The 27,537-nt window shown below is 48.1% G+C and overlaps 1 protein-coding gene across 1 annotated transcript; it reads right to left on the bottom strand.

The window, feature by feature from the left end:
- Positions 1–6,233: 6,233 nt before the first annotated feature.
- Positions 6,234–24,731, bottom strand: LOC149865417 (carboxypeptidase A1-like). Its single transcript, XM_090046275.1, has 11 exons — positions 24,667–24,731; positions 22,088–22,169; positions 20,205–20,339; positions 19,169–19,267; positions 18,046–18,147; positions 14,758–14,859; positions 14,260–14,370; positions 11,888–11,978; positions 9,668–9,867; positions 8,261–8,345; positions 6,234–6,421 (listed from the first exon to the last, which is right to left on the bottom strand). Exons 1-11 carry the CDS (start codon positions 24,729–24,731, stop codon positions 6,234–6,236), a joined length of 1,260 nt encoding a protein of 419 aa, XP_089902401.1.
- Positions 24,732–27,537: the final 2,806 nt, after the last annotated feature.

Here is a 27,537-nt window from a genome sequence, read left to right as displayed (position 1 = left end):
GCATGGATCAGTATCTTTTTGCTTTAAGTTTATAGGGATGACGGGCAAACTCTGGGACTACGTGTAGCAATGGGTTTTCAAAATGGATTGTGGCTCGGACCTTCTCCCTACCCTCTGTGTGACAAGGGAATCAACAGTAGGGTTGGGAGAGGATAATAATGGAAATAAATCGTTATCCACAAAAGGGGGTTTCAGTATATGCAGGGCAGTGAAATCTTTGCCCAGCATGTATAAGCCAGTGGTTCTCAACCTTTTTAGACTTGATGCACTTCATGGAAAATGCCAGCTCCTAGATTTCAGTCCTTTTTGAGCAATTTTGTTGCAAGGAGCTCGAAGACCGCAACAGGTCAGAACGTCTTTGCTGTGGATTCCTATCCCTGGGTTTATCTTATGAATCAGCACTAACATTGTGTGGCATCCTGCAACACCCTTCAAAGGATCTCAAGGCACCCCAGGGAGCTGCTGCACCCAGGTTGAGAATCACTGGTATAAGCTATCACTGCCTCCCCTTAGTGGTGAGAGGAGTTCATCTGCTGTGGCCCATTCAGTCCAGCCAAGTTCTTTGTTACTGAGAGACAACTGGTGTTTTGATTTAGGACATTTTGCTTGCCCAGTAAGAACAGGGTTGACGGAAACCTGGTGGGATCCATCCCACGACTGGGCGGTACATATCGAGGGCTATAGATTGTACAGAAAGGACAGAGTGGGGAAAAGGGGGGGAGGGGTTGCGCTCTATGTTAAGGAGCAATATACATCAACCCTCATCAAGACAGAATCAAAGGATGAGGAAGTAGAAGGACTGTGGGTTAGGCTACGTGGGGGGCAAGGAGAAAAGCATTTGGTGGTAGGGGTCTGCTACAGACCCCCACATCAAGGGGAAGAAATAGATTTGGGGCTCCTGAGGCAACTCTCAGAGACCATAAAAGCTAAAGAGGCGGTGGTCATGGGGGACCTAAACTACCCGGACATCTGCTGGGAGACACAGACAGCAAAGTCCCACCGCTCACGCAGGTTTCTAACCTGTGTACAGGACCTCCACCTGACGCAGGAGGTACATGGTCCCACTAGGGGGAATGCCTTACTGGATCTGGTATTGGCAACGGGGGATGACATAGTAGGGGACCTACAGATCGGTAGCCATCTGGGGGACAGTGATCACCTAAAAGTACAATTCAGCATAAGGCGTCGAGTGGGTAAGGTAACCAGTAGGGTGAACGTGCTGGACTTTAGGAAAGCTGATTTCAGCAAACTCAGGCGATTAGTGAAGGATGCACTGCAGAGTAGTAGTTTTGAAATGATGGGAGCCCAAGAAAGGTGGCTGTGCCTTAAGGAAGCTATCCTTCTCACACAAAGCGAGACGATCCCCGTGCGAGGTAAAAGAGGGAAAGGGGCCAGGAGGCTTCCCTGGCTTACCAGAGAAATCCTGGGCAGACTAAGGGCCAAAAGGGGAGCACATAAAAAGTGGAAACAGGGAGAGATCACCAAAGAGGAATATACCTCTTCTGCTCGTGCTTGTAGGGAGGCAGTTAGACAGGCCAAAGCTACCATGGAGCTGAGGATGGCAACCCAAGTAAAAGACAATAAGAAATTGTTTTTTAGATATATAGGGAGTAAAAGGAAGGCCCAGGGAGGAATAGGACCCCTGCTAAATGGGCAGAAACAATTGGTGACGGACAGAGGGGACAAGGCTGAACTCCTCAACGAGTTCTTCGCCTCAGTGCTCCTAAGCGAGAGGCACGATAAGTCTCTCCCTGGGAGTGTAGGGAGGCAGCAGCGAGGCACCAGACTCCCATGCGTGGACCCTGAGGTGGTGCAGGGTCACTTGGAAGAACTGGATGCCTTTAAGTCGGCAGGCCCGGATGAGCTCCATCCGAGGGTACTGAAGGCACTGGCCGACATCATTGCAGAGCCACTGGCGGGAATATTTGAACGCTCGTGGCGCACAGGGTCAAGTCCCGGAGGACTGGAAAAGGGCCAATGTGGTTCCCATTTTCAAGAAGGGGAGGAAGGAGGACCCGGGTAACTATAGGCCAGTCAGTCTCACCTCCATCCTTGGAAAAATCTTTGAGAAAATCATCAAGGCTCACATTTGTGAGAGCCCGGCAGGACAAATTATGCTGAGGGGAAACCAGCACGGGTTCGTGGCAGGCAGATCGTGCCTGACCAATCTAGTCTCTTTTTATGACCAGGTCACAAAACGCCTCGACGCAGGAGGAGGGGTGGATGTCGTATACTTGGACTTCAGGAAGGCCTTTGATACGGTATCCCACCCCATACTGGTGAACAAGTTAAGGGGCTGTGACTTGGATGACTGCACAGTCCGGTGGGTGGAGAATTGGCTGGAGGGTCGCACCCAGAGAGTCGTGGTGGATGGGTCGGTTTCGACCTGGAAGAGTGTGGGCAGTGGGGTCCCGCAGGGCTCGGTCCTTGGACCGATACTCTTTAATGTCTTCATCAGCGACTTGGACGAGGGAGTGAAATGTACTCTGTCCAAGTTTGCAGATGACACTAAGCTATGGGGCGAAGTGGACACGCCGGAGGGCAGGGAGCAGCTGCAAGCAGACCTGGACAGGTTAGACAAGTGGGCAGAAAACAACAGAATGCAGTTCAACAAGGAGAAATGCAAAGTGCTGCATCTAGGGAGGAAAAATGTCCAGCACACCTACAGCCTAGGAAATGACCTGCTGGGTGGCACGGAAGTGGAAAGGGATCTTGGAGTCCTAGTAGACTCCAAGATGAACATGAGTCGGCAGTGTGACGAAACCATCAGAAAAGCCAATGGCACTTTATCGTGCATCAGCAGATGCATGACAAATAGGTCCAAGGAGGTGATACTTCCCCTCTATCGGGCGCTGGTCAGACCGCAGCTGGAGTACTGCGTGCAATTCTGGGCGCCGCACTTCACGAAGGATGCGGATAACCTGGAGAGGGTCCAGAGAAGGGCCACTCGTATGGTTAAGGGTCTGCAGGCCAGGCCCTACGAGGAGAGACTAGAGAAACTGGACCTTTTCAGCCTCCGCAAGAGAAGGTTGAGAGGCGACCTGGTGGCTGCCTATAAGTTCATCAGGGGGGCACAGAAGGGAATTGGTGAGTATATATTCACCAAGGCCCCCCCGGGGGTTACAAGAAATAATGGCCACAAGCTAGAAGAGAGCAGATTTAGATTGGATATTAGGAGGAACTTCTTCACAGTTCGAGTGGCCAAGGTCTGGAACGGGCTCCCAAGGGAGGTGGTGCTCTCCCCTACCCTGGGGGTCTTCAAGCGAAGGTTGGATGTGTATCTAGCTGGGGTAATGTAGGCCCAGCACTCTTTCCTGCTTATGCAGGGGGTCGGACTCGATGATCTATTGAGGTCCCTTCTGACCCTAGCATCTATGAATCTATGAATCTATCTGTGTGTGACCCTACTGGCCATCAGACAAGACTATAAGGACTTTGGCCAGTGCCAATCTCCCTTGACCTGACCCAGGGTCTAGTCAGCTCTCTATTCTCTTACAAACCAGAATCTAGTCTTGAGTGGGACCAACAGCTCAGCTGAGTCCACTCAAAACTCAGTTATAGACAAGTGGCTCAGTTTCTACCATCTTTGGCTATCACCAAAGAAAAGTACACCTCCATCGCTCGGGTCTGTAGGGGGGCTGTTAGGAAAGCTAAGGCAGATACAGAACTAGGGCTAGCATCAAGGCTCAAGGACAACAAAAAGTCCTTTTTTTAAATGCATAAGGAGTATGAAAAAGGCACAGGGTAATGTGGGGCCCCTGCAGTATACACTAGGCAATCTGGTGCTTGCACCGGAGGAAAAGGCAGACATTTTTAACAATTTCTTTGCCTCCATTTTTTTGTGCAGGGACCAGGACTCCCCCACTAAGATTCAGGACGGACTCAGGAGAGACTTCCCCAGGCCTCGGGTCCCAAACCGAGTTAGGGAACTTCTGGAGGGGCTGGACGTGTTCAAATCAGCAGGTCCAGGCGCTCTCCACCCAGGGGTGCTGAGGGAATTGGCAGGGGTTATTGCTGTTCCCCCCCGAGCACTACCGGGAGTAACGAGGAATAACGGCCATAAGTTGTTTGAGAGTAGGTTCAGGCTGGACATTAGAAGGAACTATTTCACAGTCAGGGCGGCTAGGATCTGGAACCAACTTCCAAGAGAAGTGGTGCTGGCTCCTACCTTGGGGGTCTTTAAGAGGAGGCTAGAGAACTACCTAGCCAGGGTCGTTTGAGCCCGGTATTCTCTCCTGCCCAGGGCAGGGGGTTGGACTTGATGATCTGCTCAGGTCCTTTCTGACCCGACCAACTATGAATCTATGAATCTAGTCTGAGTGGTCATCTTAGAATGCTTCAAGTGCCATTACATTTATACAGAGGTGACTTTTCCCGAGATTTGACAGAGATGATGATTTATATTGTCATCAAATAGCTGGTTGCAGCTGTCCATGAAGTCACTTTTATAACTAGATTATAAAAAAGTATCTGTTTGGTATGATGAAGCTCATACCAGACAAATGACAGGCCCAGAAATAGTTGTCATCTAGCTCCTTGTTAGTACCTCCAAAGAGTCCTAATGGGTGTCAAACTGGCTCAATGGGTGCACCCAGAGAGCGGTGGTGGACGGGTCATTTTTGACCTGGAGGGATGTGGGCAGTGGGGTCCCCCAGGGCTCGGTCCTCGGGCCCGCACTACAATGTTCAACATCTTTATCAGCGATCTGGATGTGTGTGTGGAAGGCACGCTGTCCAAATTTGCTGATGACACCAAGTTGTGTGGGCTGGAGGGGAGGGACAGAATCCAGCTAGATCTAGACAGGTGGCAGAGGTGGGTGGGTGAGAATAGGACAGAGTTCAATGCAAACAAGTGCAAGGTGCTGCATCTGGGGAGAAGGAACCAGCAACACACCTATAGGCTGGGGAACACCCTTTTCAACGACACAGTGGCAGAAAGGGATCTTGGAGTCACTGCTGACTCCAGGATGAACATGAGGGTCCAGAGGAGGCCACTCGCATGGTCAGGGGGCAGTGGGGCAGGCCCTACAAGGAGAGGCTAAAGAGCCTGAACCTATTCAGGCTCCACCAGAGAAGGCTGAGGGGGGTCTGGTGGCTGTTTACAAACTCACCAGGGGGGACCAGCGGGAATTGGTGGAGGCTCTGTTCTCCCAGGCACCACCTGGGATTACTAGGAATAATGGCCACAAATCATTAGAAAGAAGGTTCAGGCTGGACATCAGGAGACATTGCTTTATATTTGGGGCTGCCAGGCTCTGGAATGGGCGGTGGTGCTCTCCCCTACCTTGAGGGTCTTCAAGAGGAGGCTGGACAGATATTTGGCTGGGGTGTTATGACCGTGGCACCCGTTCCTGCCCAGGGCAGGGGATCAGACCTGATGATTTATTTAGGTTCCTTCTGACCCTAAGCACTATGAAACTAATGTCATATCTCAAGTAAAAAGGCAGAAATGGCCTAGCCACGAGCAGAATTCTTCCTCTTCCCTTCACAGCCTTGGTGGACTCTGACAGCCCTATTGCAGTACAACAATGCTACTTAAGACACCAATCTCTTCTTCAAGGAGTTTGGCCCAACAGGTAAAACAGAGGGTAGACTTGTTTCAAAGGTAAGTGGGAAGGATGGGGGAAGAAGATAGCATGGCCGTGCCATGAAAACCTCACACAACAGATGGAAATAGATCTTGCATTGGCAATTCTTAAGAGCCGAAAGTGAGACCTGCTTTCTTTCAATAACCTGCCATCTTTGTGCATGGTTAAAACCACAATGGATGCAACTCGCTATAATGATCTGTATTTGCACTGATGACTGCTACAAGTAATGACCCTCTGCCTTGAAAGTTGGTGGATTAGGGGATAACCTTTTTGACAGGCATGCCACATGAATCCTACACCTCCCTGGGTGCTGCTCTGGTCCCTTTCTTCTGCCCAATCTCCTGCTCTGCTTTTTGCTTCCTGATCTATCTGTAGCTGTGCTGCCTCTCCCTTCCCTGATCTGTTGTGTGCCACCCACCAGAGGCTGCCTGTGGAACTTGTGCTGCTGTTTGGCCAACCCTAGTTTAGAGGGTAATGTGTAGGGAGTGACTGAGAGGCAGAACCTCGTAAAGTTAGCAATCTTAGTATTGGGGAAGGGGTGGTGAGAGACCATACTCTTCTTCCTTCAGTTGTATATATTTATTGCATTTTTCTCTAGCCAGGTGTTTCCAGAGAAGTCAGCAAGTTCTGAGTCTGTTTCGTTCTAATAAGGATGGTCCCGCGCATGCTCCATGATGACCATCAGTGCCTCCCATGTCTCCTGAGCGGTGGGGATGATCTGGTTGGCGGGGAGCATGAACCCATAGCGGCCAGTGTCCCGCAGCTCAAATGTGAAGGAGTACTTAATGCCCTGGTTGTAAGTCCAGTCAATGGTTCCACCACTGGCTTGATCTAAATTCAGGAAACACCATCCAAACAGAAGCAAGTGACTACTCATCCTGAATAGATCCTGTTTACTGGTACTTACCAGAAGTGCAGAGCAAAAGGGCCAGTTCTGAGCAAAATCACATGCAACAATATCCTTGCTAAGAGACGCTTTGTCTTACAGCAAATGAATAAAACTAGACAAAGGGTCTCCCCATTGACACCACATCCAATGAGCAAACTTTGGAGCACAAATTCAAACTTGGCTGATGACCCAAATACCCAAAATGCAAACTCCTGAAAACATTAGGATGTTTGCCTCAGGTAACTTTAATGAACTATGCTAGGTTTTTGGTTGTACCCATGTTGGTCTAAGGACATAGAAAGGCAAAGTGATGGAGGTTGACTGCACCCAAAAGCTTGCTAAGAACTTTTTTACAACTGCTCAGTTGGTCTAATAAAATATATCACATCAATTTTAAGGAACTATGCCACTTTTCCAGAGGAAGCTCATAGGAGCATAGGAAAGTAGGGCTGGAAGTTGGATTCTACCTTTCTCACTTGCAAAGCAGGTAGCTATCTCCAGCAAACCCTCTCTCGAGTGCAGAGGAATGGAGAAATCAGGCCTCAAATTTAATAGGTGGATTAAATATAATGATTAAAATACTGGAGACACTGGACGTGCCCTTCTAAAGGGTAGGTTCTGTCATAATCATCATGGACTCAATGATCTTCCGAGGTCCCTTCCAGCCCTAATATCTATGAAATCTGTGAAATCAGTGATGACTTTTAATGCAAGAGTCACTGTGTGAAATGCCTCGGCTGCTTTTACACAGGAGGCCAGAGCAGATGACCAAAGTAACCTCTCTTGCCTTGAAAATTTCTTTTGTGGTCATAACGTTATAAGAATGCTTGCTGCAGTGTCTGAGAGAGAGAGTGGATCTCACACTGGCAGCACCATTGGCCAAATAGATGATGAAGGCTGGGTTGCCTTATTTTGCAACCGCAGCTTGTGCCCTCAGTGGAAGGCCAGGTGCTGTCTGTGCTTGCTGTGCTTTTTCCTGAGCCAAATTATGGTGACTGAATGATTATCCTTGAACATACTTGCAGTGTGTTAGCATTCAGTGCTGACTACAACCCAAGCACTGTGTTTCCTCACATACACATGCACCCTTTTCCCACAAGATCAGCCTCCCAGTATTGGGGTATAGCTATTAAATGTAGAAGCTGCTCTCCTTTTTAATGGTCTTGATGTTCTACTAATCAAGTTAACCTTTCTTAGGACAACTTTGCTGTTTGCTAACTGCTCCTGGTCTCTCTTTCTCTCTCTTTCCTCCTGTTTTGCAACCCTGGAAGCTTTTTCTCTAGCTCTCTTCAAAATCCTAGATCCACCCATGGAGGCCGGCCTTTGTGTGCGGGTTTCGGCTTTAGTTAGGCAGGAAAGGGAGGGTGAGTGATTTGAAGTTTAGGCTCTGTCCCTGCTCTGGACAGCCAAAACTCTGGGAAAATGTTTGGGTTTTTTTCTCCCCCCTACTTCCTTCTGCTTTTTTAAAACAAGCTGCATACTATGTTACAGGATGTTATATGCAAGAAAATATGGTACTCTCCAGTAGCAAAAAGGAGGTTCAGCTTGGCAGTCAGGATTGATTCATTATAGGCAAAATTCATAGTTGTTCCAAAGCCATGGTCAGTTATTTGATGGGATGTCCCTGCACTTTATAAACGTCTTGCGAGATTGCTATCCCCGCCCCAGGAGCACTGGCATCTTTGGCCTACAGACTTGTGTGCCAACTGTAATTCACTCCAGAGTGGTTATGCTCTCCCCAGTAATGGCTGGAGGGACCTTCATTGTCCCCAGTAACTTACAGATGGTGGTGATGATGCTGCCGTATCTGTAGCTGGTCCCATACAGGGAAGACAGGGCGGTGACTGCAGCTTTGGCAATGCTGTCCTGGAAGGAAAGAGAAAGGGGAGGAGAATGAGCTTGGTGAAGCTAATGTATGGAGAGGATGTGGACTGGAGCAGGAGCCCAAGGCTGGGGAAGAGGTTCTTACAGCTTCTCAACTTTTGCTTGGGTGAGGTGGGAAAGAGACAAAGGCTGAAGGCTCAAAGGGCTGTGAAGATATATGACAGCTGGGCCTGCCCTGCAGGACTCCTTCCCTACAGCTTTATGGACCTTCCCTTCCCATGCTCTGCTCCCCATCTCAAGACCTTTCCTGCAGCAGAACTGGAGACCTCCCTAGCTTTCCTTTGTCCTGCAACCTGGCTCTTATAGATGCTTCACTATCCCATAGGGCTTTGCCTACACTGCCCTTCAGTCCTGGTGCCTGGAGCACAGCTCTTTTTGCTCAGCCCAGAAGACATATTATTGTTCCCTGTTGATTGACTGTCCAGCAGTTGCACTGTACTGAACACCCATTGTCACCTACCGCCTATCTGATGCATATGCACAAGTTTTAAAAGCCTCTTGCCTATGCCATTCTTTTTATTTCCCCCATCGTAAGAAATGTAATAGAGGAATTTGATTTCAAAGAAAAGGCTATGGAAAGACAGCAGAAACTGAGGCAGAGTAACTAGGGTTCAGTCTTTTCTGATCCATACTGAGCACCGAAACATCTCTTCTACCTTTCAAGGTAGAGAGAGCTATAATAGATGCATGGGCAGACTCCAACAGACAGGTCTGAGAGAGGCTTGGTGGAAACCAAAACCGCGACTCCAAGACTATAATTGGATCTATTAGTTGAAATAAAGGAGGATATCTGTTTGCTGCAACAGTAGTAAGGCTATTATCCTTTCTGCGATTGAGCCATTGGAAGATGACACTGATGACACGAAATGCCAGGATGCTAAAGCTGTATTCTGCAAATGGGATGTGGTGCTGACCCCCTGTTTCCTTGTCTCTTCCTTCAGTGCAGTCCTTTGTTAGTTGAGCCTTTCCCCTCCCTGCTCTGGCTGGGTCATTTGTGTCTTCAACCAGCTGCCCTAGATTTTTGTGACTAGTTCATTATATTCCCAGAGCCACTCCAAAATCAGGTGCAGTGGTACCTGATGAGTGAGGGCAAAGCAGTCTTTAACCCCCATGTAGCTGGCTGTGTGTATATAAACGGAAAAGGGAATGTGGGTCTAGAGAAGGAGAAAAATATATACGAGGTAAAGGGGTTTAGGATCAGTCTTGTTAGTGAGTGACCCCAGGAAACTAAACACCATTAGGGTCCCCCTTAGAAACACAAAACCCCATGTTTAAGAGTCTCCAAAGTGGGTCATCTGTCTTACCAATTCCTTTTGGTCAGGGACTGGGGTTTTGGTGTAGCCATAAGGATACAAGAGGAGCTGAGAGTAGCTGTGGATGGAGATGAAGGCTTTGATGTTTCCATGCTGCTTCACAAAGTCCACAATGGCTTTCACCTCAGGCTCTGAGTTGGCATGGGGGCCATGGTAAGTCTCGGAGCAGGGGTTCTTACTGGATCCAGCCCCTGCAGAGGAGGAAATAATATTTTTGCTTCAAAAGCACGCAGCGTGAGCATGATGACTTTATTCTTCCAAGAGAGCATGACTGGGTGGCTCAAAGGTTTAGCAGCAGTGGAGAGTTTTCCATCTCTAGGACTGAACTACTTGAAACCAGCTCTCTTCCCATCTACCTACTGCTTGGTATGGGAAATGAATACGGGGCCTTCTCCTAGCTGTTCCCGTAACTTGGGAACAGGCCTCCCTCACTGGCAAAACAGAAGGGCTCAGGATCGAGTGGGTTGTGGCGTCTGAACTCTCTTCTCCCACTGAGAGAGTTTCTGCAGGAAATTGTAGTGACAGAAATGGACCTGATCACCTGCCCATCTCTGCTCTGAGAGGTGTGGAGGGGGGTCACTGTCTGGGTCTGCCAATCCAGCCCCTTTATGTCCCTTGGGACTTTGCCTAGACTCAACAGAGGGCCTATGCTAGAAGGCAATTTGTAAGCTGCTATGCAGGGTGTAAAGGGATATATTTATTCACAGACTGCTCCTGTGAGTGGCTTCTATGGTGCAAGGACCCCTGTCTGAGTGAGAAGTGCTGAGAGGACACTAAAAAGGGGTTACTGCTAACTCTGGGGAGAAAGCAATGCTGTATTGGACCGGCCACTGGAAGAAGGTGTCTCTACGCCCTCTTCCATGAACGCAGAGACGCAGTCCTGTTTAAATGAAACTTAAAAATCAATGTCCTTTCTTCCAGGACTCGGTCTGGCTGCACTTCCCTACCCATGATATAGCCACAAGGTCATGCAACAAAGAAGGGCTTAAAACGATTGTGCCCAGAAGCCGAGAGAGAAACAGCTGTCCAGGCCCGGAGAGCTTGCCTGGGGCAGCGAGGGATGTGGTACGCAGCACACCCAGTGCACCTGCTGCTCGTGCGGGAAAGCTACTGGCTAAAGGCAGGCCCTGCAGCTCGCTGTCCGCAGCCGCGGTTCTCGATCTCGTTAGACTCGAGGCACCCCTTGGAGTTTGCCAGCTCTCCGTTTTCATTTGCATTTTTGGCTATGGAAAAAGAGTAGGGCAATTTTTCTGTTGCAAAAAAAAGACCCCATCAGCCCAGTATTTTGAACACTGTGGATTCCTATTTGCAATCTCTGTGTTGATCTTGTGAATTGTGTTTGCACGCCTAGCAGTGCTCACAATGTGTCTCATCCCATCCGTCTCCCCCTTCCACAGCACATCTCCAGGCACCCCAGGGTGCCACAGTACACTGCTCGAGAATCACTAGTCTACCGACTGGGTTGACTGGACACCATTTCTTTGCACCCACTGGGGTCAGACACACGGACACCCAGAAGAGGAAGCCATCCATGTACTTGGAGCACTGTTGGCTCTCAATATCTCTGGGATTTAGGCAGGTCTTAAGCCCGTAGGCCTGCTGGATCTATCCACGGGCCTGGGCTGCACTGTCGCCCATCGTTGTTGCCCTGAAGCAGCATGTTATATCTAGCAACCATGACAGGGGCTTTGGAAATACTACTGGGCCCCATTCTTCTCAGATTTTATCCAAGACTGATTTTTCTTTTTCCTCCTCTTTTATCAAACTGCTCCAAAACTGTCCTTTCACTCGGTAGTTCATGTGTCCCATCCCTCCTGTGAGGCTAGTTGGGTATACCAGAGATTGGACATGGTTTAGGTCCCACTAATGTTTTCTAGGCCTTTTTGCATGGGGATAATAATACCCTGGCCATGCCCTAAGCATCCCCCACTTCCCTATTTGCTCTTTACCCAGGAGCTTCCTCAGAGGCACAATCTGCCATGGCCCAGAGTGGATAAGGAGAGCAGATCCCTCATTGCTGGCCGGAGATGGGAAGAGCTGACTCCAAAGCAAAACAAGAAGCTCCTTTATTTCCAAGGGCCAAAAAGCACTGCCTCAATTGCACTCCTAGCCCCTGAGACTTCAAGATAAAGCCAAATGTGGTTAAACCCTTGGCTTGACACTTCATCCCAGGAGCATCCACTTGAATTCCCTTGAGGAGGCAAATCTTACCTCCAAATCCTGCGTCCCAGTTCCTGTTGGGGTCCACACCTCTGCAGGAAGATCCAGCATTGATGGACCGGGTCTTCCGCCACATGCGGTTCTGGAAGCATAAAATGGTCTTAGTGGAGTCCTTTGTCTGTGGGCCACCCCAGTCCTCACCTCTACCAGTCTTTTGTGCTACTTTCCCCCATGGCTAACAGCTCCTTCCAGGGCTAGTTGATTGTGCGGTACTGGTAGGGCAGAAAGGTTCAAAGCCTGTTGTCTAGACATACAGGGGCCTCGTTCTGCTCTTATTTATGCAGGAGTAAGCAATGGAGCTCCACCATTATAAAGCTGAGAGAGAAGAGCAGTGTCGAGGATAAAACAATGGACCCAAACGCAAGAGATGTGAGCTGTTTCCAGCTCTGCCGCTGACCAGCTGTGAAAAGCTGGGTGAGTTGCTTCCCCTCCATTTCCCCGCTGCCCGCAACCATCCGTGTGTTGCCTGTCTTGTCTTTCTGCAAACTCTTTAAGCTATATGCTGCCTCTCTGTGTCCAAATAGCACCCAGGCCCCTGGGACCCTGATCTTAGTTGGCATTTCCAAATGTCCATACTCCCGATATCAAATAGAGCCAATGAGGAAAACAAGATGCGCACAACCAGGGTATGTCAAGACCTTAACCGCTTTCAGGTGCATTTGCCATGTTAGCCCAGTTCACAAGCTCATAGCAATTACAGATCGATTTCCTGACCCAGCTAGTTCCCATTACATCTATTTTGCTGCCATGCAGCAAGTCCTTCCATGTCAAGAATAAGACGAGCTCGCAAGCTTCTGCTAGATTTCATGTATACATCTGCCCTCCGTATATAAATTCTGCAGTGATTTTTGACTTTTTTGTTAGTTAACAGCTGAAATTTTAGTTTGATGAAGATGCTAAAGGTCTTACTAGTCATCAAACTGAGACTGAAGTTCTTTGTCCAGTTGCTGTAGACCTCACGCAGGCAAAATTCACCCTTAAGTAAATGGAACTTTTGTCTGAATAAAGCCTATGTTTTTTAGTGTTTTTATATAAATCAAGCTATCTCTGCAAAACAACACGTGTGCATTAACACATAAGCCAATGTTGTTTGGCCAGTAAGTAAAGCTTGCAGTATGATGCAGCCGAAATGTTATGTGCATCTTTTTAGGAATTACACTAAAATATGTTACCAAAGACTATGAGAATAACAGGCGGAGAACTGTATAAAAGATTTTTTTTATAATAGTAAATGCCAGTGTGACAGGATAGCAGCTTATGAGTTATATTTTTGGCAGTGAGCGATTTTGAACAATACTGTAAAATGAGATGGATGTACACCTAGATGTACACCTTACTGGGGTCGTTTGGCCCCAGTACTCTTTCCTGCCATGGCAGGGGGTCGGACTTGATGATCTGCTCAGGTCCCTTCCGACCCTAGAAACTATGAAACTATGAAACAATGCTGCCTCCCCCCCGCTGTGATCATGGCCAACCACATAAAGTGCCCCCCTCTTCCGTAGGAATAAGGTGGTGGAGGATCAGGAGCCTTGACCATTTGTAGACATGCTTACTGTTTTCTAGACCGTGTTAACTGATTCGCATCACGCTATTCCAATCAAATTTCCATTCAAATGAAGGGCTAATAGACTATCATTGACCATCACAACAGGGGATGCTGGCTGTAGGTAGTCAATACATTTGCTAGCCCCTTAACAGACTCAATATGCATCTTCGGTGTGTGAGCTTATGTGTAATTAGGAGGTGGTAATAACCCTGCTTAAGCACTACTACCTTGTTGTAAACCTACTGACTGTTATCTAAAGTGCTGTTCCAGAAGCCATAATGGGGGCCATTGGACCTATAATGGTGAGGTGTTGTTGGCACTTTTGACTTTGTAAGGGTGTTACTTTGTGCCTGACAGGCTCTGTTGTGTTGCAAAAACCCAACTGAATTTCCCTTGCAGGGACTGATATTTGCAATGCTTATCTGAGTTCCTAAGGACTGTTTTTCCCAAAGCAACACCATATATACATGTTAATTAATACAGTTTAAATGGCCTAATTTGGACTGCCCTTATCTGTGCTAACTTTAATCCTCATTCAGTGAGGACTAGTTCATTCAGACTGGAGCCAATTTTAATTCGAGCAGTAAATGTCCACATATACATAGTAACAGCAGTAGTCCGGATTAGACCTAGAATAATGTGATATCGATAAACGGCCCTTGAGAGCACTCAGAGAGTTGCAGGAAACCCTCTTCCTTCTCCACATCCACTTCCCACCCATGAATTTGCTTCCCCAAAGTCCAAAATTAGACATCTTGACATTATCATAATACCCAGCAAAGCCTGGTGGGGAAAGGGAGGGGTGAGGGGGGAATACCTTGGTGTGGGTGAAAACGAAGCCATCAGGGTTGGTGATGATTTCCAGGAAGATGTCCATTTTATCCAGAATGGCGGTCAGAGATTCATCTTTGCCATAATCACTGATGATCTGAACAAGGCCAAGACGCCCTCAGGCATAAGTGCACTAATGATGCGAGCGCTGTGCCTCGCTGCACACGCGGAGCCAAGCCTCGGCTGGAGTAACTCGGCCTCATTCCACTGATTATGTCTTTTATAGTAGCTGAGGCCCACTATCCCTTGATGACTGCCACCCTTGAAGCCATGAAGTTTGTCATGGCTGTTTCATTAGAGCAGGGTGCTTATGGTAGCCCCTTATGCCAGCCCTCCATTCCTCCCTTTTTCAGGGCCAAATCTTACGCAGTTGACCTCACCAGCCCTTAACTGGGTGAGTGTGTTGCTCCCCACCAAGCCAAAGGCATCCCAACCTTGCAAGCAGGACCCTCTTTCTTCATTTCTAGGGATGCAGGGATGGTACCTTCTTTGCAAACCAGACTCCAGTGGCCTGAGTGACCCATTCCCGAGAGTGGATGCCGGTGTCGATCCAAATCGCTGGGCGGTTGGGTCCCCCTGTGCTGAACTATGTGGAAAAGGACAAATGCACAGGAGTTAGTTTCTGCTCCTCTGTCATTTCCTGGCCCAGAGTTGAATGCTCCTGGGCTCTCTTGTTGCAGTGCCTAGACAACCCCGGCTGTTTCCATACCTCAGAGAGGTCCCTTCCCCTCCCCGCTTTTTTTTAAATGCCACTATGTCAAGGAACTTACTTCATGTGCTGTATTTTTCACACATAACATGCATCTTTCCCCTCCAAAATCAGCCCAAATTAGGATGTGCATATCAAGCAGGGAAGTTAATTTTCTGCCCAGAAAAGAAGTTTCTTCCTTTGATTTCTGCTTCGCAGTACAGCAGCTGTTGCATTGCTATTCAAGCACCTGAGGGCGTCAGTTGACTTAATGGCTTATTGCTTTTCACTCCAGAGGCATTAATGATCAGCTTTCCTTTTTTAATGGTTTTGATATTCCACTAATCAAGCTAACCTAGCTTAGGGCCATTTTGCTGTCTGCTAGCAGCTCCTGGTTTATCTCCTTCTGTTTCACAGCCTTGGAGACTCTTTACTTCTTTTCAAAATCATACATCCACCCGTGGAGACCAGTCTTCAGCAACAGCTAGGGTGTCAAGAAACATGAGTGATCTGAAGATTAGGCTCTGTCCCTACTCCAGCCCTACCTCTGAAAAATCTTTTTTCCCCCTTTATTCTGCCTTTCAAAAACAAGCTGCGCATTATATTCAGTAGCATGTTGCATCTGAGAAAATACAGAAGATCAATTTTCCCTTATATAGGCCCCATCAACCATAATGACTAAACCTTATGGTGCTTTACAGATACATTGCTTAGCTCTTCGCTCACCGCTGAAAAACAACTGCCTCTTGATTGGAATATAATAACACTACTGGATTGTAGGCATTGATGGAAATGAATGGGGGTGGGGGGGATTTGAATGAACCCTAGTTAGGTTTTGGCTTCTGTATCAGAGTTGACAAGCCTACTTTTGCAAAAGTATCCTGTGTGCTCTTTCATGATCGCAGGTAGTCAGGAATAGAGCTGGGCAAATGCCACGTGTCCCAGTTTGCTGGTTGCACCGCAAAAATCAGGGGAAATGTTTATTTTGAGGCAAGCCAAAAAGAAATTCTTTAAAAGAAATGTTGGAAAATTGGAAAATCAAGCAAGCAAGAAATAACCTTGTTTTGACTCAGATGAAGTGTTTGCTCTAAACTGAAATAAAATGTTTTCTTTTAGTTTTGGTATCCAGGTTGTACCTGTATTGGTCTGGAGGCAAAAGCAATCGCAACTCATGGTCGAGGTGATATCTTTTATTAGACCAACTAGATTTTTGCAAAAAACTTTCTTTAATGAAAAAATCTAGTTGGCCTAATAAAAGATATCACCTCTCCCACAAGTTTTGATTCCTTTCTTCTGTGTTTCACTTTTAAAAAAATTGTAATAAAATAGAAGTGCCTTTCAAAATGCAATGCTATTTTGCAGCAAATGCTGCAGTATTTTTGGTTTTTAACAAGTTAAAATAAAATTTGGACACATTCAGAATTTTTTCCTAACATTTTTAACAGAACAGTTTGCCAACATGGATGTGAATTAGTGTCATGCTTTGGGTGACTCCAATCTGAATTTTACATCATTTTTGCCTGGAAATTTTTTTTTTGCCTGGAAAATTTCACCAGCTCTCATCTGGACTTTAGCTTTTTTCTCCTTAGTTTTTTTTCTCCAAAACATGGCCTTTCCAGCAGCCCTCTGCCCTCTAGCATCTGGCTGAGACATCGGCTTAGCACTGAGTCGGCTGGAATGACCAAGTCATACCGGTGATGGGAAAACTGGTGCTGAAACGGCCTTTTTCAACAACAGTATAAGGCTTTGTCAACCAGAAGGACATTTTCCAAAACAAACTTGTTTTGTCCAGATATTTTTGTTTTAACAAAAACTATAAAAATTCAAAAGAATATGTTTCCTTCGGTCTACATTTTTTCAAAGGAAAGCGTCACTTTCTCACCAGCTTGCTGGTGAACAGCACAGCCCTTCTACCTGGGTATGGACTCATTCCCATGCAGGACAGTCGACGGGTCCATCATGAAGTAAACTCTGTCCCCCACAACTTGACAGAGGGCATTGAGAATAATTGCAATATTTGGTGGTAAAGAACAGCTGGGAAGAGGCAGAAACCAAGAGGGGTAAATGTGTTTTGCAGGGGCATTTGGGAGGCAGATGTTACCTGTTAACCAGTGGTTATCAAAGATCAGTGCTGTGCTCTCAATACCTTTATGAAGGAGTCTGCCTTCCAGCTGCATTGTGTCCCCCCACACACACCTCCTGCTCCCCCTTTTGCTTCCTGGTTCATCAAAGTTAAAAACCAGCTGCCTGGCATTGATAGCAACATATCTATCCAGGCAGCAGTGCCAGAGTCACTTGACTTCATGGCTCTTGATAATCTACCTGATTCCTTCTCAACTTTTAAGTCCATGAGTGTGAACAGCCCCCTCTCCTTTTTAATGGTCTTGATTTTCTACTAATCAAGCTAGACTTTCTTCTGCAAGTTTGCTATCTGTTAGCTGCACCTGGTAATGTAACTTCTACTTCACAGCCCTGCAAACAGTTTTTAACTCTAGCTAGAAACATGTACTCAGGTGTGGAAATAACTGTTAGTGAAGCACTGGTTGCACTGACAAGATGCTCCAGAAAGCCAGATTTTGTTTTATGAATCTGAAAAAGAGATGTCCATTTAATTCTAATGGGTGCAGGACTAATGAAACAGCATCTTTTGATTATTTCTTGTCTAGTTGGGGGGTTTTTTATGCATAATATATAATATAGCAAATGGATGCACATTCCAATAAAATTATATTTGGTTTTGCCCCAATCTTAAACTAAATAATACTGCCCCAGGCCCCTAGCATATAAGCAAATATTCTAGTTTCTCTGTAAACTGATAAAAATGTGTTGTGTGATGGCTCCCCATGCCATCTCCACCCCCCTTGTCAAAATCCTAGATCCACCCATGCTGCCTTCTCTTCATGCCCAAGGTGTCAGCAAGATTATGCTGAAGATGGAGACATGCACATTGACCCTGTGTGCTCTCACTCGACTGCCTTGCACCTGAGTGTTGGCCAGGAATTACTCTATGGAGGGTAATGGAGCTTCCTGGTGCAAATTGGTGAGATCCAAATCCATCCCCAAGTGCATCTCTTGTGGCTTTACCTTCAAGACATTGAGTGGGAGGCCCTCCGTTGAGTAACCAATCTCTATTTTGCTGACCAGGTTTGGCCTCTCAGCTACCAGCAAGTCCATGAAGTCATAGATCTGGTGCATAAAGAGAACGGCGAGATTAGGGCTAATGCACAGAGTGGGAGCAGGCTGGGACAAACCTATCACGTTCCTGAGCAGCCTCTTCTTCAGGTAACCTCCAGGCTTATTACTTAGCAGGCAAGCTCACCCCTTCCAACCTGGTGCTCTCTGATCCCTGATGTGCTACTTGGCTGGGGAGCTGTGGAGGGAATATCTGTTCCTTTCCTTCCTGTTCCTGCACTTCAACTACAAGCCATGTGCCGTGCCTCTGAGGGGTCCTTTACAACCAAATTACATGATGGAGCCTTGAATGGAAACCTTGGCCCATTTTTCTCTGTAGCTCAGCTGCTGTGCTATAACCGATCCCTGTAACCTCCAAAACATGCAATGAGCCCAAGAGATATTTCTTCTGTAGAGATCAGTGGTTCTCAACCTTTTTAGACTCAAGGCACCCCTCGGTAGACTCAAGACACTCCTTAGAAAGTGCCAGATCTTCATTTTCATGCCATTTTTTACTGTAGAAAAACAACAGAGCAATTCTGTTGCAGAGAACTCAGAAAGACCACAGCTGGTCAAAATGTTTTTAACGCTCTGGCTTCCTATTTGCAATCTCTGGCTTAATCTTGCGAGTCAAGTTTGCACCTAAAAGTGCTAATGTAGTGTGGCACCCCACAATACCCTTAAAAGGATCTCAAGGCACCCCATGGTGCCACAGCACTGCGGTTGAGAATCGCTGGCATAAAATTTGCCATGACTTATGGGTAAGGACCCAGAGGATAGATTGAATCCCCTGTTAAAACTTGAGGTCTCTACTCAAAGTGTCCCAATATTGCCATGGAGCAGAGAGCCATTCCAAGGGACATCTTTCCTATAAAGTGAAGTATTTACCCCATAGCTGGGATGTGGCTGGAGGTCCTGAGCACAGAGGGCCTGTTGACTAACTCCATGGTGAAGTCTAATTTCATTAGCTCAACTCATCCTACCAAGACATCCTTCCTGTGTTGTATGTCTGTGGGGGAGCGTGGCTGGCTGTTACCTCGTTCAGGGTGTGGTAAGTGGCGTAGTTAAAAGTCTCCACGGAAAGGGCTCGGGAACGTTGATGAACCATCTGGGCCTTCTCATCGTCTACCAGCCGCTGGAAGGGACAATGGGAGGGACATCAGTTAGGAAGGACCAGCCATACAAGGACAAAAGGGAACATGTCCTTCATATTTGGGATCAGGAAGGAATTTGACCCCATGGTTAGATCAGCACGGACTGTGGGTGTTGTTGCCTTCCTCTATAGTGGGGGGCACGGTCTTTCTTGGATCTCTTAAGCATGTTTCAACAAACTTCTTCCTGTTCTTGCAGGGGGAGGACGTTGACAGAGCCCTCAGCCTCCTGCTTTTACCTGGGGCAAGGTTAAGGGAGTTTGTGAGGTTTGGGGCATTGTGCCTGGGACCCATGTGTGAGGGTTGTTCCTGACATTTTTGAAGGACAGGTTAGACCAGGGGTCAGCAACTACAGTCTACACACTGGATCCTGCCAGAAGTGATCTTCTGAGGTCCCTTCCAGCCCTGTTTAATATGAATCTACAAACTTGCATTCATTATTGCCCCACATAAATGGCTGAGCTTTTAGTATTAATTAATATTATTGGTCCAGATCCTTGCTTGGTTCTTTTCCAAGAAGTCTTTGCTCTCAAAGTCTGATCAGCTGTTCCTGTGAGCAGAGACTCAGTGGCATTAGCTTTTCATTTTGCTGGCAAAACTTTAGTTAGGCTTTGCTGAATTTGGCTCTTGAGAAGACTAACTTGCTATGCAATCTGCTTTTTGATTCACTATCTGGACCTCAAAGCTATGGGTCAGATTCTGACCCATACACTTACACACTTGCACACCCCTTCTCTGTAGCAGCAACATGTGAGAAGACACACCATGAATGCATCCTCCAGCCCGCTGCCACTGCCCAGGTGTAACTGAGAGTCCGGCAATGAAATAAATACCCCAAAGGTCCACAAGAAATGTCATCGGTCTCTGTGATACCATGATCTACCTCACTCCGGAGACCATCTCTGCAGCTGTGGCACTGACCTGTAGGTCCTTTATCAGGATGAAATACGGGATGTTGTTTTGTTCCAAGAAGACTTTGACGGCTTGGAGGCTGGTAAAAGGGACTCGTACATCCACAGGTCTTTCCGGGTGTAAAGGGCTTACCCAGAAATCCAGCTGAGGAAGGGAAAAGCAAGACAACCACCCCCAGCAGGGTTAGAAATTCCTGAGCACAACCGCCAGCACAGATTAGGGAGAGAGGTTCAAGGCACTTCAGCTGCACCATCACATACAGTATCAGGGCACGTTACCCCTCCATATGGTTTGACAAGGGTCTGAGGATGAAGGAAGTTATTTACTGATGGATGGTGACTGAGTCCTTGGAGAGAAGCATGGACTGTGACCAGTGCTGTGGGATCTGCAGGTCTTTAGTTCAGGTTTGATCAGAAGAAAGAGCCAACCCCCATTTTGGATTCCAGTTTCTCTTTCTAAAGGGCCAACTCCAGCTTTAAAAGCCTCCAGACTCTAGGCATGGCTGGTATGTGGGCCTGGGTCAACCCCCACCTCTAGCCTAAAGGTACATCCACTTCTTGTGCCCTGAGTTTTATCCATAGACTCAAGGCAAAACTCAAACTATGGGCGTGTCTACATGTGCATTAATGCGCTTTTCCTAATGCACATTAAATTTAGTACCGCCAGTATGAGGTAATAAATAAATGGACGTTAGGCTGCGCTCATGCAAAGTAGGACAAGTGCATGCTTTTTAGGTGATGCTAAATGCACAGTAGCTATTCTACTGTGCATTAGTGTATTAGCATTTTTTTATGTGCTATTTTAAAGCGTAGTAGACTAGGCTACTGCACATTAAAGTGCACGTGTATATGCACCTATAGTGGATAAATTTTCCATTTGCTTTCAGACCATACATGGCTTTTAAAATTCTTTCAGAGGTTCATGAGTCTTATCCAAATTATTACTGAACCTATGGACCTGAGACACACTCAGAGTGTAAAATGAAGTATCCACGAATTGTGGGAAGGCACTGGAGGACTGTGGCAATGTGAGGCTAGCTCTCTATGCTGTCTTTGCATCCTCACTGAACCATGGGTAGCTCAGAGCCCACCTTCAACTGGTAAATTTGTTATAGGCCTGCTGTGCTCCCTTTCAAGCTACAGAGAAGTCTTGGCAGAAAGATGCAGTGCGAGCTGCCAGGGGGCTTGGGCTCAAATACGCAGGAGAAGACAGGATATAATCTGTCGCGGTCAGTGGTGTGGCATGGATCTGAGGGGGAACAGACTCAGGCCTGGGCTGCATGAGAAAACTGCTAGCATTGGGGCATGTTGTGCCTTTAAGGCTTCGGTACATAAATGGGTGGCACAGGTGGCCCTAGGTTTTTGCAGATGGGCTGTGCCATGTCCGTCTAGTGGCTTTGTTGCACCATGTAGTGATTTGGGGGGACCACCACTGAGGATGTTTTCCAAGCACATGAATGTCTGTGGAGCAGCTGGTGTCAGTTTGCTACGCGTGATGCTGGGTAAATTGACCCGCAATGTCATTGACGGCTTCTCTCAAGTGATGTCTCATGACTTGCGTGCTTTGCCTGGCAACGTTCGGCTTTTAGGAGTCAATAGCAAGGGGTCGGCGATTGCCACCCTTCAGCGAACCTCCGTTCAGCTGCGGGTGGGCACTGCATCTCCCACCCAGTGAGGAAACAGGAGGGGTGTGGAGAGGCTGGGGCAAGATGGGAGGGGATGAGATCAGCCTGCCAGGGCGCGAGCTTGGCGATCCGGCCCAGGGACACCAGCCAGGTCAGTTCCCATGGTGCAGTTGATGCCATCTGGGTGGCTAATCTGGAGATTTTTCCCAGTGCTAAATTTATTGCACGTATCCACCGAGGCCTTGCCCCATCCCTGCCTGCTCGTTACCTGTAGGTGGTCCATCGTCTCCAGCTCCTTCATCTTCTCGACCTGTGCCTCATCGGTCATGGAGATGCGGAGCACCTGGTGTCTGCAGAGAGGGAGAGACATCATGGAGGACACGTCTGACGTGGGGAGGCAAGATGGCAGGGGGGAAAGGAAGGGTGCACAGCTCTTGGGGGCAGAGCTGGAGCCGAGCTGTTTTTAGTCAGTCTCCCAATTTTCTGTCTGAAAAATCGGGAGAGAAATGTTGCTTAAGTCAAACTGAAGCCGATATTTACAGCTGGTTTTGATTTAAAAAAAAAAAAAAAAAAAGGCCCTCCTTCCTTCCCAACTTTTATTGCAAGGCCCTTCTCATCCCTAGGGCCCAGCCTCTGGACTGGGCTGTCCACACATCGTCCTGATGCAGACAGAGAAGACAATCCAATCCCTGCCTCGCTGCATTTCTCCCCAAACCAAAGCTTCGGTTACACTTTCAGGTGCCTTTTTTCAATTAAAAAAAAAATCTTTTTCTCTTAACATTTTTGCTCATTTTTTCAGCTGAAAATGCTGCACCCGTATACAAAGTCCCAAAGGTCCCATTTGGGAAACTTCACGGTGAAACTCATGGACTGTTTTGGAAACACCAAAGCTATTTTTTTGTCCTTTTTTTTTTAATCCTGCTGAAACTATTTGCTGGGTGTGACTTGATTTTGCCAATTATTTTCCATCTCCCCAAACCTCCACTTGTGGTGAATTTGCTGTTGATTGAAATCATTTTGCCTGCTCTCACCCGGCTGAGATGCGACTGGACATCCCTGCGGGGTCTACCAGCAGGACGAACTCTCAGCTCCCAAATCCAAGGGCTGCTTGGAGAGATGTTGCATCTCTTGACACATGTAGGCAGGTGCCATTTTCTCCCTTGCATGTGGGGAAGGTGAAGCACAGAGATGAAAGGAAGTGCTCTGTGTCTCACTAGCTGACTCGCTTGCTGGGTCTCTTCTCAGCCCTGAGACGTGTGGACCGGGCTGTCCATTAATCAATCTGGTCCAGACAGAGAAGACAATCCAGTCCTTGCCTCAGGGAGAAACGAGTCCTGGCAGTCGGACCTCACTGGCAATAAGACCACAGACAACAGAGAGGCATCAGATGGGGATTGTTGCCCAGCATCTGCTCAAGATATGCAAAGGTTGGTGCTGTTTTCTCTTTTGCACAGGTAAGGGTTACCGACTTACACAGCAAGGTGTGATCCAGGATGCCCAGGCCTAGCATAGCTCATTGTGAAAAAGGTTTTGGAAGGGATGTGAAACCTCCGCTGAAGGATGGTGCCCATGTCTAACCAGCTGAGATCATGGGGGAGATTTCAAGGAGGAGGTGGGTACATCGAGTACCCCACCTTTTCTTAGTAAAGTATTCAAACAGGTCACACAGAGAAGTTGTGGAGTCTCCATCCTTGGAGGTTTTGAAGACCCGGCCAGACAAAGCCCTGAGTTGGATAAGATAGTTGGGGCTGGTCCTGCTTGGACTAGATGTGACCTCCTGAGGCCCCTTCCCACCCTCATTATCTATGACTCTGTGAAGCTCCCAGCTCTAGTGGGGAGGTGGACTTCAGCGCTGCTCTTCTTTGGTTTCTCTGAAGGAAGAGACCTGCTTTGGTTACCCACCTGGAGAAGGAAGGTTTGAGGAGTGTTATCTGACCTTAGATAGGATTAAACCCAGGGTGCTGGCTGTGCTCAGTCCTTGCAGGAGCCTGGCCTGAGCGGGGGGTGGAGCTGGCTGCGCTGAAAGCAGGGGAGCAAGGGCAGGAGCCTGGGACCAGCCAAGCTCGGTGGGGGCAGCAGGAGAAGCCCTGGTTTCAGCCCGTGGATGGTCCATCCAGACCAGCGGTCAGCAACGTTTGTGGCCCAAGTGCCAAAAAACCCCACAACCTCGACGTGGAAGACGTTGGCATGCCAGGGGCAGACAGCGGGGAGTCACGGGGAGCCCGATCCTTGTTGTGGCAGCATGGCCCAGGCCTCTTCCCAGCTGTCCACCCCCAGGTGCGCAGCAACCAGCCAGGCTGGGGCTCCAGACCCCAATGCAACCACTTGCAGCCTCGTGGCTGCCTGCTGCAAGCAGCCCAGGCTCTGTGACCAACCCGGTCTCCGTGGCCGGCGGCAGGGGTCTGCCAAGGCAAAACGGCTCTACATGTGGAAATCCCCTGGAGAATCCCTCCTTGCAGAGCTCCCCAGGGCAGCTGCAGGGATGGAAGGAGCTCTTCGCGAGAGCTGCCCCCATAATTCAGTCCACTCTTTAAACAAACAAACTTTTCTCCCCTGAACCCACCCCTCTTCGCCCTGGCCACCCAGCGCGTCCTCTTGCGGCCCCACTAGGACACTGCAGTTGCTCCCCTGGCCATCCCATTCCCACCCCTCTCACCCTCTCCACGGGTGATCAGCAAAGCAATTCCTGTGCAAGGCAGAAAAACTCTCCCAGCTGCCACTGGAGGGGGAGGAATTGCAAGTCTGGGATGTGACACCATCCATTTTGTAACCCCTCTGCTCCATTGACTGGCCGAGCTGCTGAAACAGAGAGATCCCAACTGATTACGCTCCCTCCCGTCTACCTACCCGACAAAGACCTCGGTGCCAAAGGCAGCCGCCAGGAGGGCCGCCAGTACCACAAGTCCCCTCATTTTCAGCAGAGCAAGGCATGCACCAAAAAACAGGGATGACTCAGGGGCATCTTAAATACTGCTCCTGCCCTGGGGTGGCTTCTACTGCAACCTTGTGCTGACAAGTCCTTTAGATCTGGCAGCCAAGTCCTGCCACCCCCAGCTGTTCCAGTTCCCCCGACTCTGCCCCTGCCCTGTTGGAAAAGCCCTGACCTGAGCAGCTGCTCCTTGATTGATGCCTGAGAACGTGCCACCTGGTCAGACCACGTTGCGGTAGCTTTTGTCATCCCCATGCAGGCCTGACCTCAGCATCCTCACTTGCCTTATTCTGCAACACCAGGTCTTGTTTGCAGTAGATGAATAGGAGGGAGCTGGGCTGGGACCAGCCACTCTGGACATCCTAGAGGCACATAGAAAGCCTCCCTGTGTGATCATCTGTGCTGATCCCTGCTCCTGTCTTCTGCTACCCAAGGGATTGAGTGTTGCAGCCCAGGGCAGTGGCTGGGTGTGCTTTGAGCTGGGGGCTGTTTTTGGAGGAAGTGCATAGCAGCAATGGGTGAAAGCGTCTTGTGCAACTAGAGGGGTAGTGGGAAGTGGGATCTACCCCAACCATAAGGAAGATGGTAAATAAGTCCTACCGTTCCCCTGGAGAAGGAATGGCCTTGTCTGCAATCTGTTGGTGTCACGTGTGGGCATGTTTTCCTTTTCTGGTTGTTGGATGCATCAAGTGCGTAAAAGGCTTCCTACTGCTGCTGGCTAATGGAGCTCTTGTGAGCAAAGAGGCCAAGTAGGCTGAATTCTACCTGGAGCAATTGTGGGGAACACTTTTTTGGGAGAGGGGGGTCCAGTGTGAGTGTGCTTTGCTGAGGTAGCTCCTTAAGTAAGACATAGGGTCATAGGAGAGTTGGGCTGGAAGGATCTTCACAAGGTCGTCTAGTCTAGCTGCTCAAGGAAGGATCACCCCTGACAAAAACCATCCAGCCAAGTGTCTGTTCAGCCTGCTGTTGGATAGGAAAGTGGCTGGAGCATCGGGCTTAGAGGGTAGTAATCAATGGCTCAGTTGGGATTGGGATTGGGAACTTATTGGATAGCAAAAATATTTGGGTCAGAACCCAGAGTTTGGGGGTGGGAGGGTGGGATGAGGCCTCATTGACTCCAGTTGGCAGCCGGTGTCAAGTGGAGTGTCCCAGGGGTCAGTCTTGGGGCTGGTTTTGTTCAGTGTCTTCTTCATCAATGACCTGGAAGATGGGATGGAGCCGTACCTTCAGCAAGTTCATGGATGACACTAACCTGGGGGGAGTAGTAGATATGCTGGAGGGTCGGGCTAGGATTTAGTGACCGAGACACATTGGAGGATTGGGCCAAAAGGAATCTCATGAGGTTCAACAAGGACAAGTGCAAAGTCCCACACTTAGGACGGAGCAACCCCATGCACCGGTACAGGCTGCGGGCTGAGGGGCTGGGCAGCAGCTCTGCAGAAAAGGACCTGGGGGTGACAGTGGGCAATAAGTTGAATAGCAGCCAGCAGTGTGCCCTTGTTGCCAAGAAGGCTAACTGCATCCAGGCCTGCATTGGTAGGTGTGTTGTCAGTAGGTCAGGTCAGCAACCTGGCCTTTTATTGCTTACACCCCAAAACACGAAAACAATTATCCCAGAGTCCATCTGGCTACTGATGGCAGCACAACATAGGCAACACATATCTAGACTGGCTGTGCAGACTCGAGAAGGGGGAAGAGAGTGGCACACAGCTTGGCTGCAGGTTTTCTTGAATTTGTTGGATTCTCCAAATTTCCCTCACCTATACCCTATATTTATAAAAGAATTAGTCTAATAAATTCTTTGATTGACTTTATTTAACTGTCTTTGTTTCACTGAAACTTTGTGGACTGAACTGAACCAGATTTCTTGTAGACTTGGAAAGTATTAGTTAGTTGAGATTTATGTCCTTGGTAAAGTAAGTGGAAGGGTTTCTTATCTGCTGTCCTCGGCCATTGTGGAATGATGTTCAACACTGTGCTGTTTCTTCTTTACCTTAGTTTACAGTCTTCTCTGACAAGGCTGTTTTGGGGAGGTTTTGTTATAACTTATCTAAGTGTCTTAACAAATATATTTTCTAGCAAAATAGCATCTAATACATTTGATTACAATGATCACTACTGCTGACAGATTAAGGCAAAGCTCTGATGCAGTATATTTGGATTATTTAATGCATGGTCTTCCCTTATTATGTTGCTTTTCAGGCCTCGTGCTCTGTTTAAGTGGATCTGCTTACTGGAGATGTTGCTAGCTGGAGATATTGATGGCTTTCTTTACTTTACTGATCCAGATGGTTGCCACATCTGCAAAGGGTCACTCTGTAGTCACTCAGAAACAGGCTGTGGGGCCTTCTGCTTCACCACACCTCTGCAGCATGTCCTATGCCCCTTGAAAATGGCCAAGGCTGGCAACAGACCCCAAGTCATATGGCAGCCTGGTTGTGAGGAGAGACCACCCCTAATGCCATGATACAGGTCGTCAGTGAGGCTCAGAAGATAGCAGGAGTCCCAGAGGGATTGGGAACTTATTGGATAGCAAAAATATTTGGGTCAGGACCCAGAGTTTGGGGGTGGGAGGGTGGGATGAGGCCTCATTGGCTCCAGGTTTAAGCTGAAGTTCATCAACGTTTCCCAAACAAGGGGTCATGTTGGGATTCGGTGGGCAGGGGTCATCTAAGAGTGATTTGGCTTGAAACAGTTTGGATCAGGTGTGCTCAACCCCCAGCTTGCAAACCAGTCTGGAAATTTGGCAGCAGGGCTGCAGTGGCGATCAACATTGCCTCTGCTCCACC

Source organism: Crocodylus siamensis, chromosome 4 (genome assembly GCF_052110815.1).
Source record: "Crocodylus siamensis isolate JL-2025a chromosome 4, ASM5211081v1, whole genome shotgun sequence".
NCBI lineage: Eukaryota > Metazoa > Chordata > Crocodylia > Crocodylidae > Crocodylus > Crocodylus siamensis.
The sequence above is the reverse complement of the archived record's forward strand: the minus strand, read 5'-3'. Positions and strand labels throughout refer to the sequence as shown.

Coding starts and splice junctions, on each gene's coding strand:
- LOC149865417 (XM_090046275.1), bottom strand. CDS start 24,731: ATGAGGGGACTTGTGGTACTGGCGGCCCTCCTGGCGGCTGCCTTTGGC. Junction 22,170..24,666: donor GGCACCGAGGTCTTTGTCGG/GTAGGTAGACGG, acceptor CCCTCTCTGCAG/ACACCAGGTGCTCCGCATCT. Junction 6,422..8,260: donor CAGCATCATCACCACCATCT/GTAAGTTACTGG, acceptor TCCTGAATTTAG/ATCAAGCCAGTGGTGGAACC.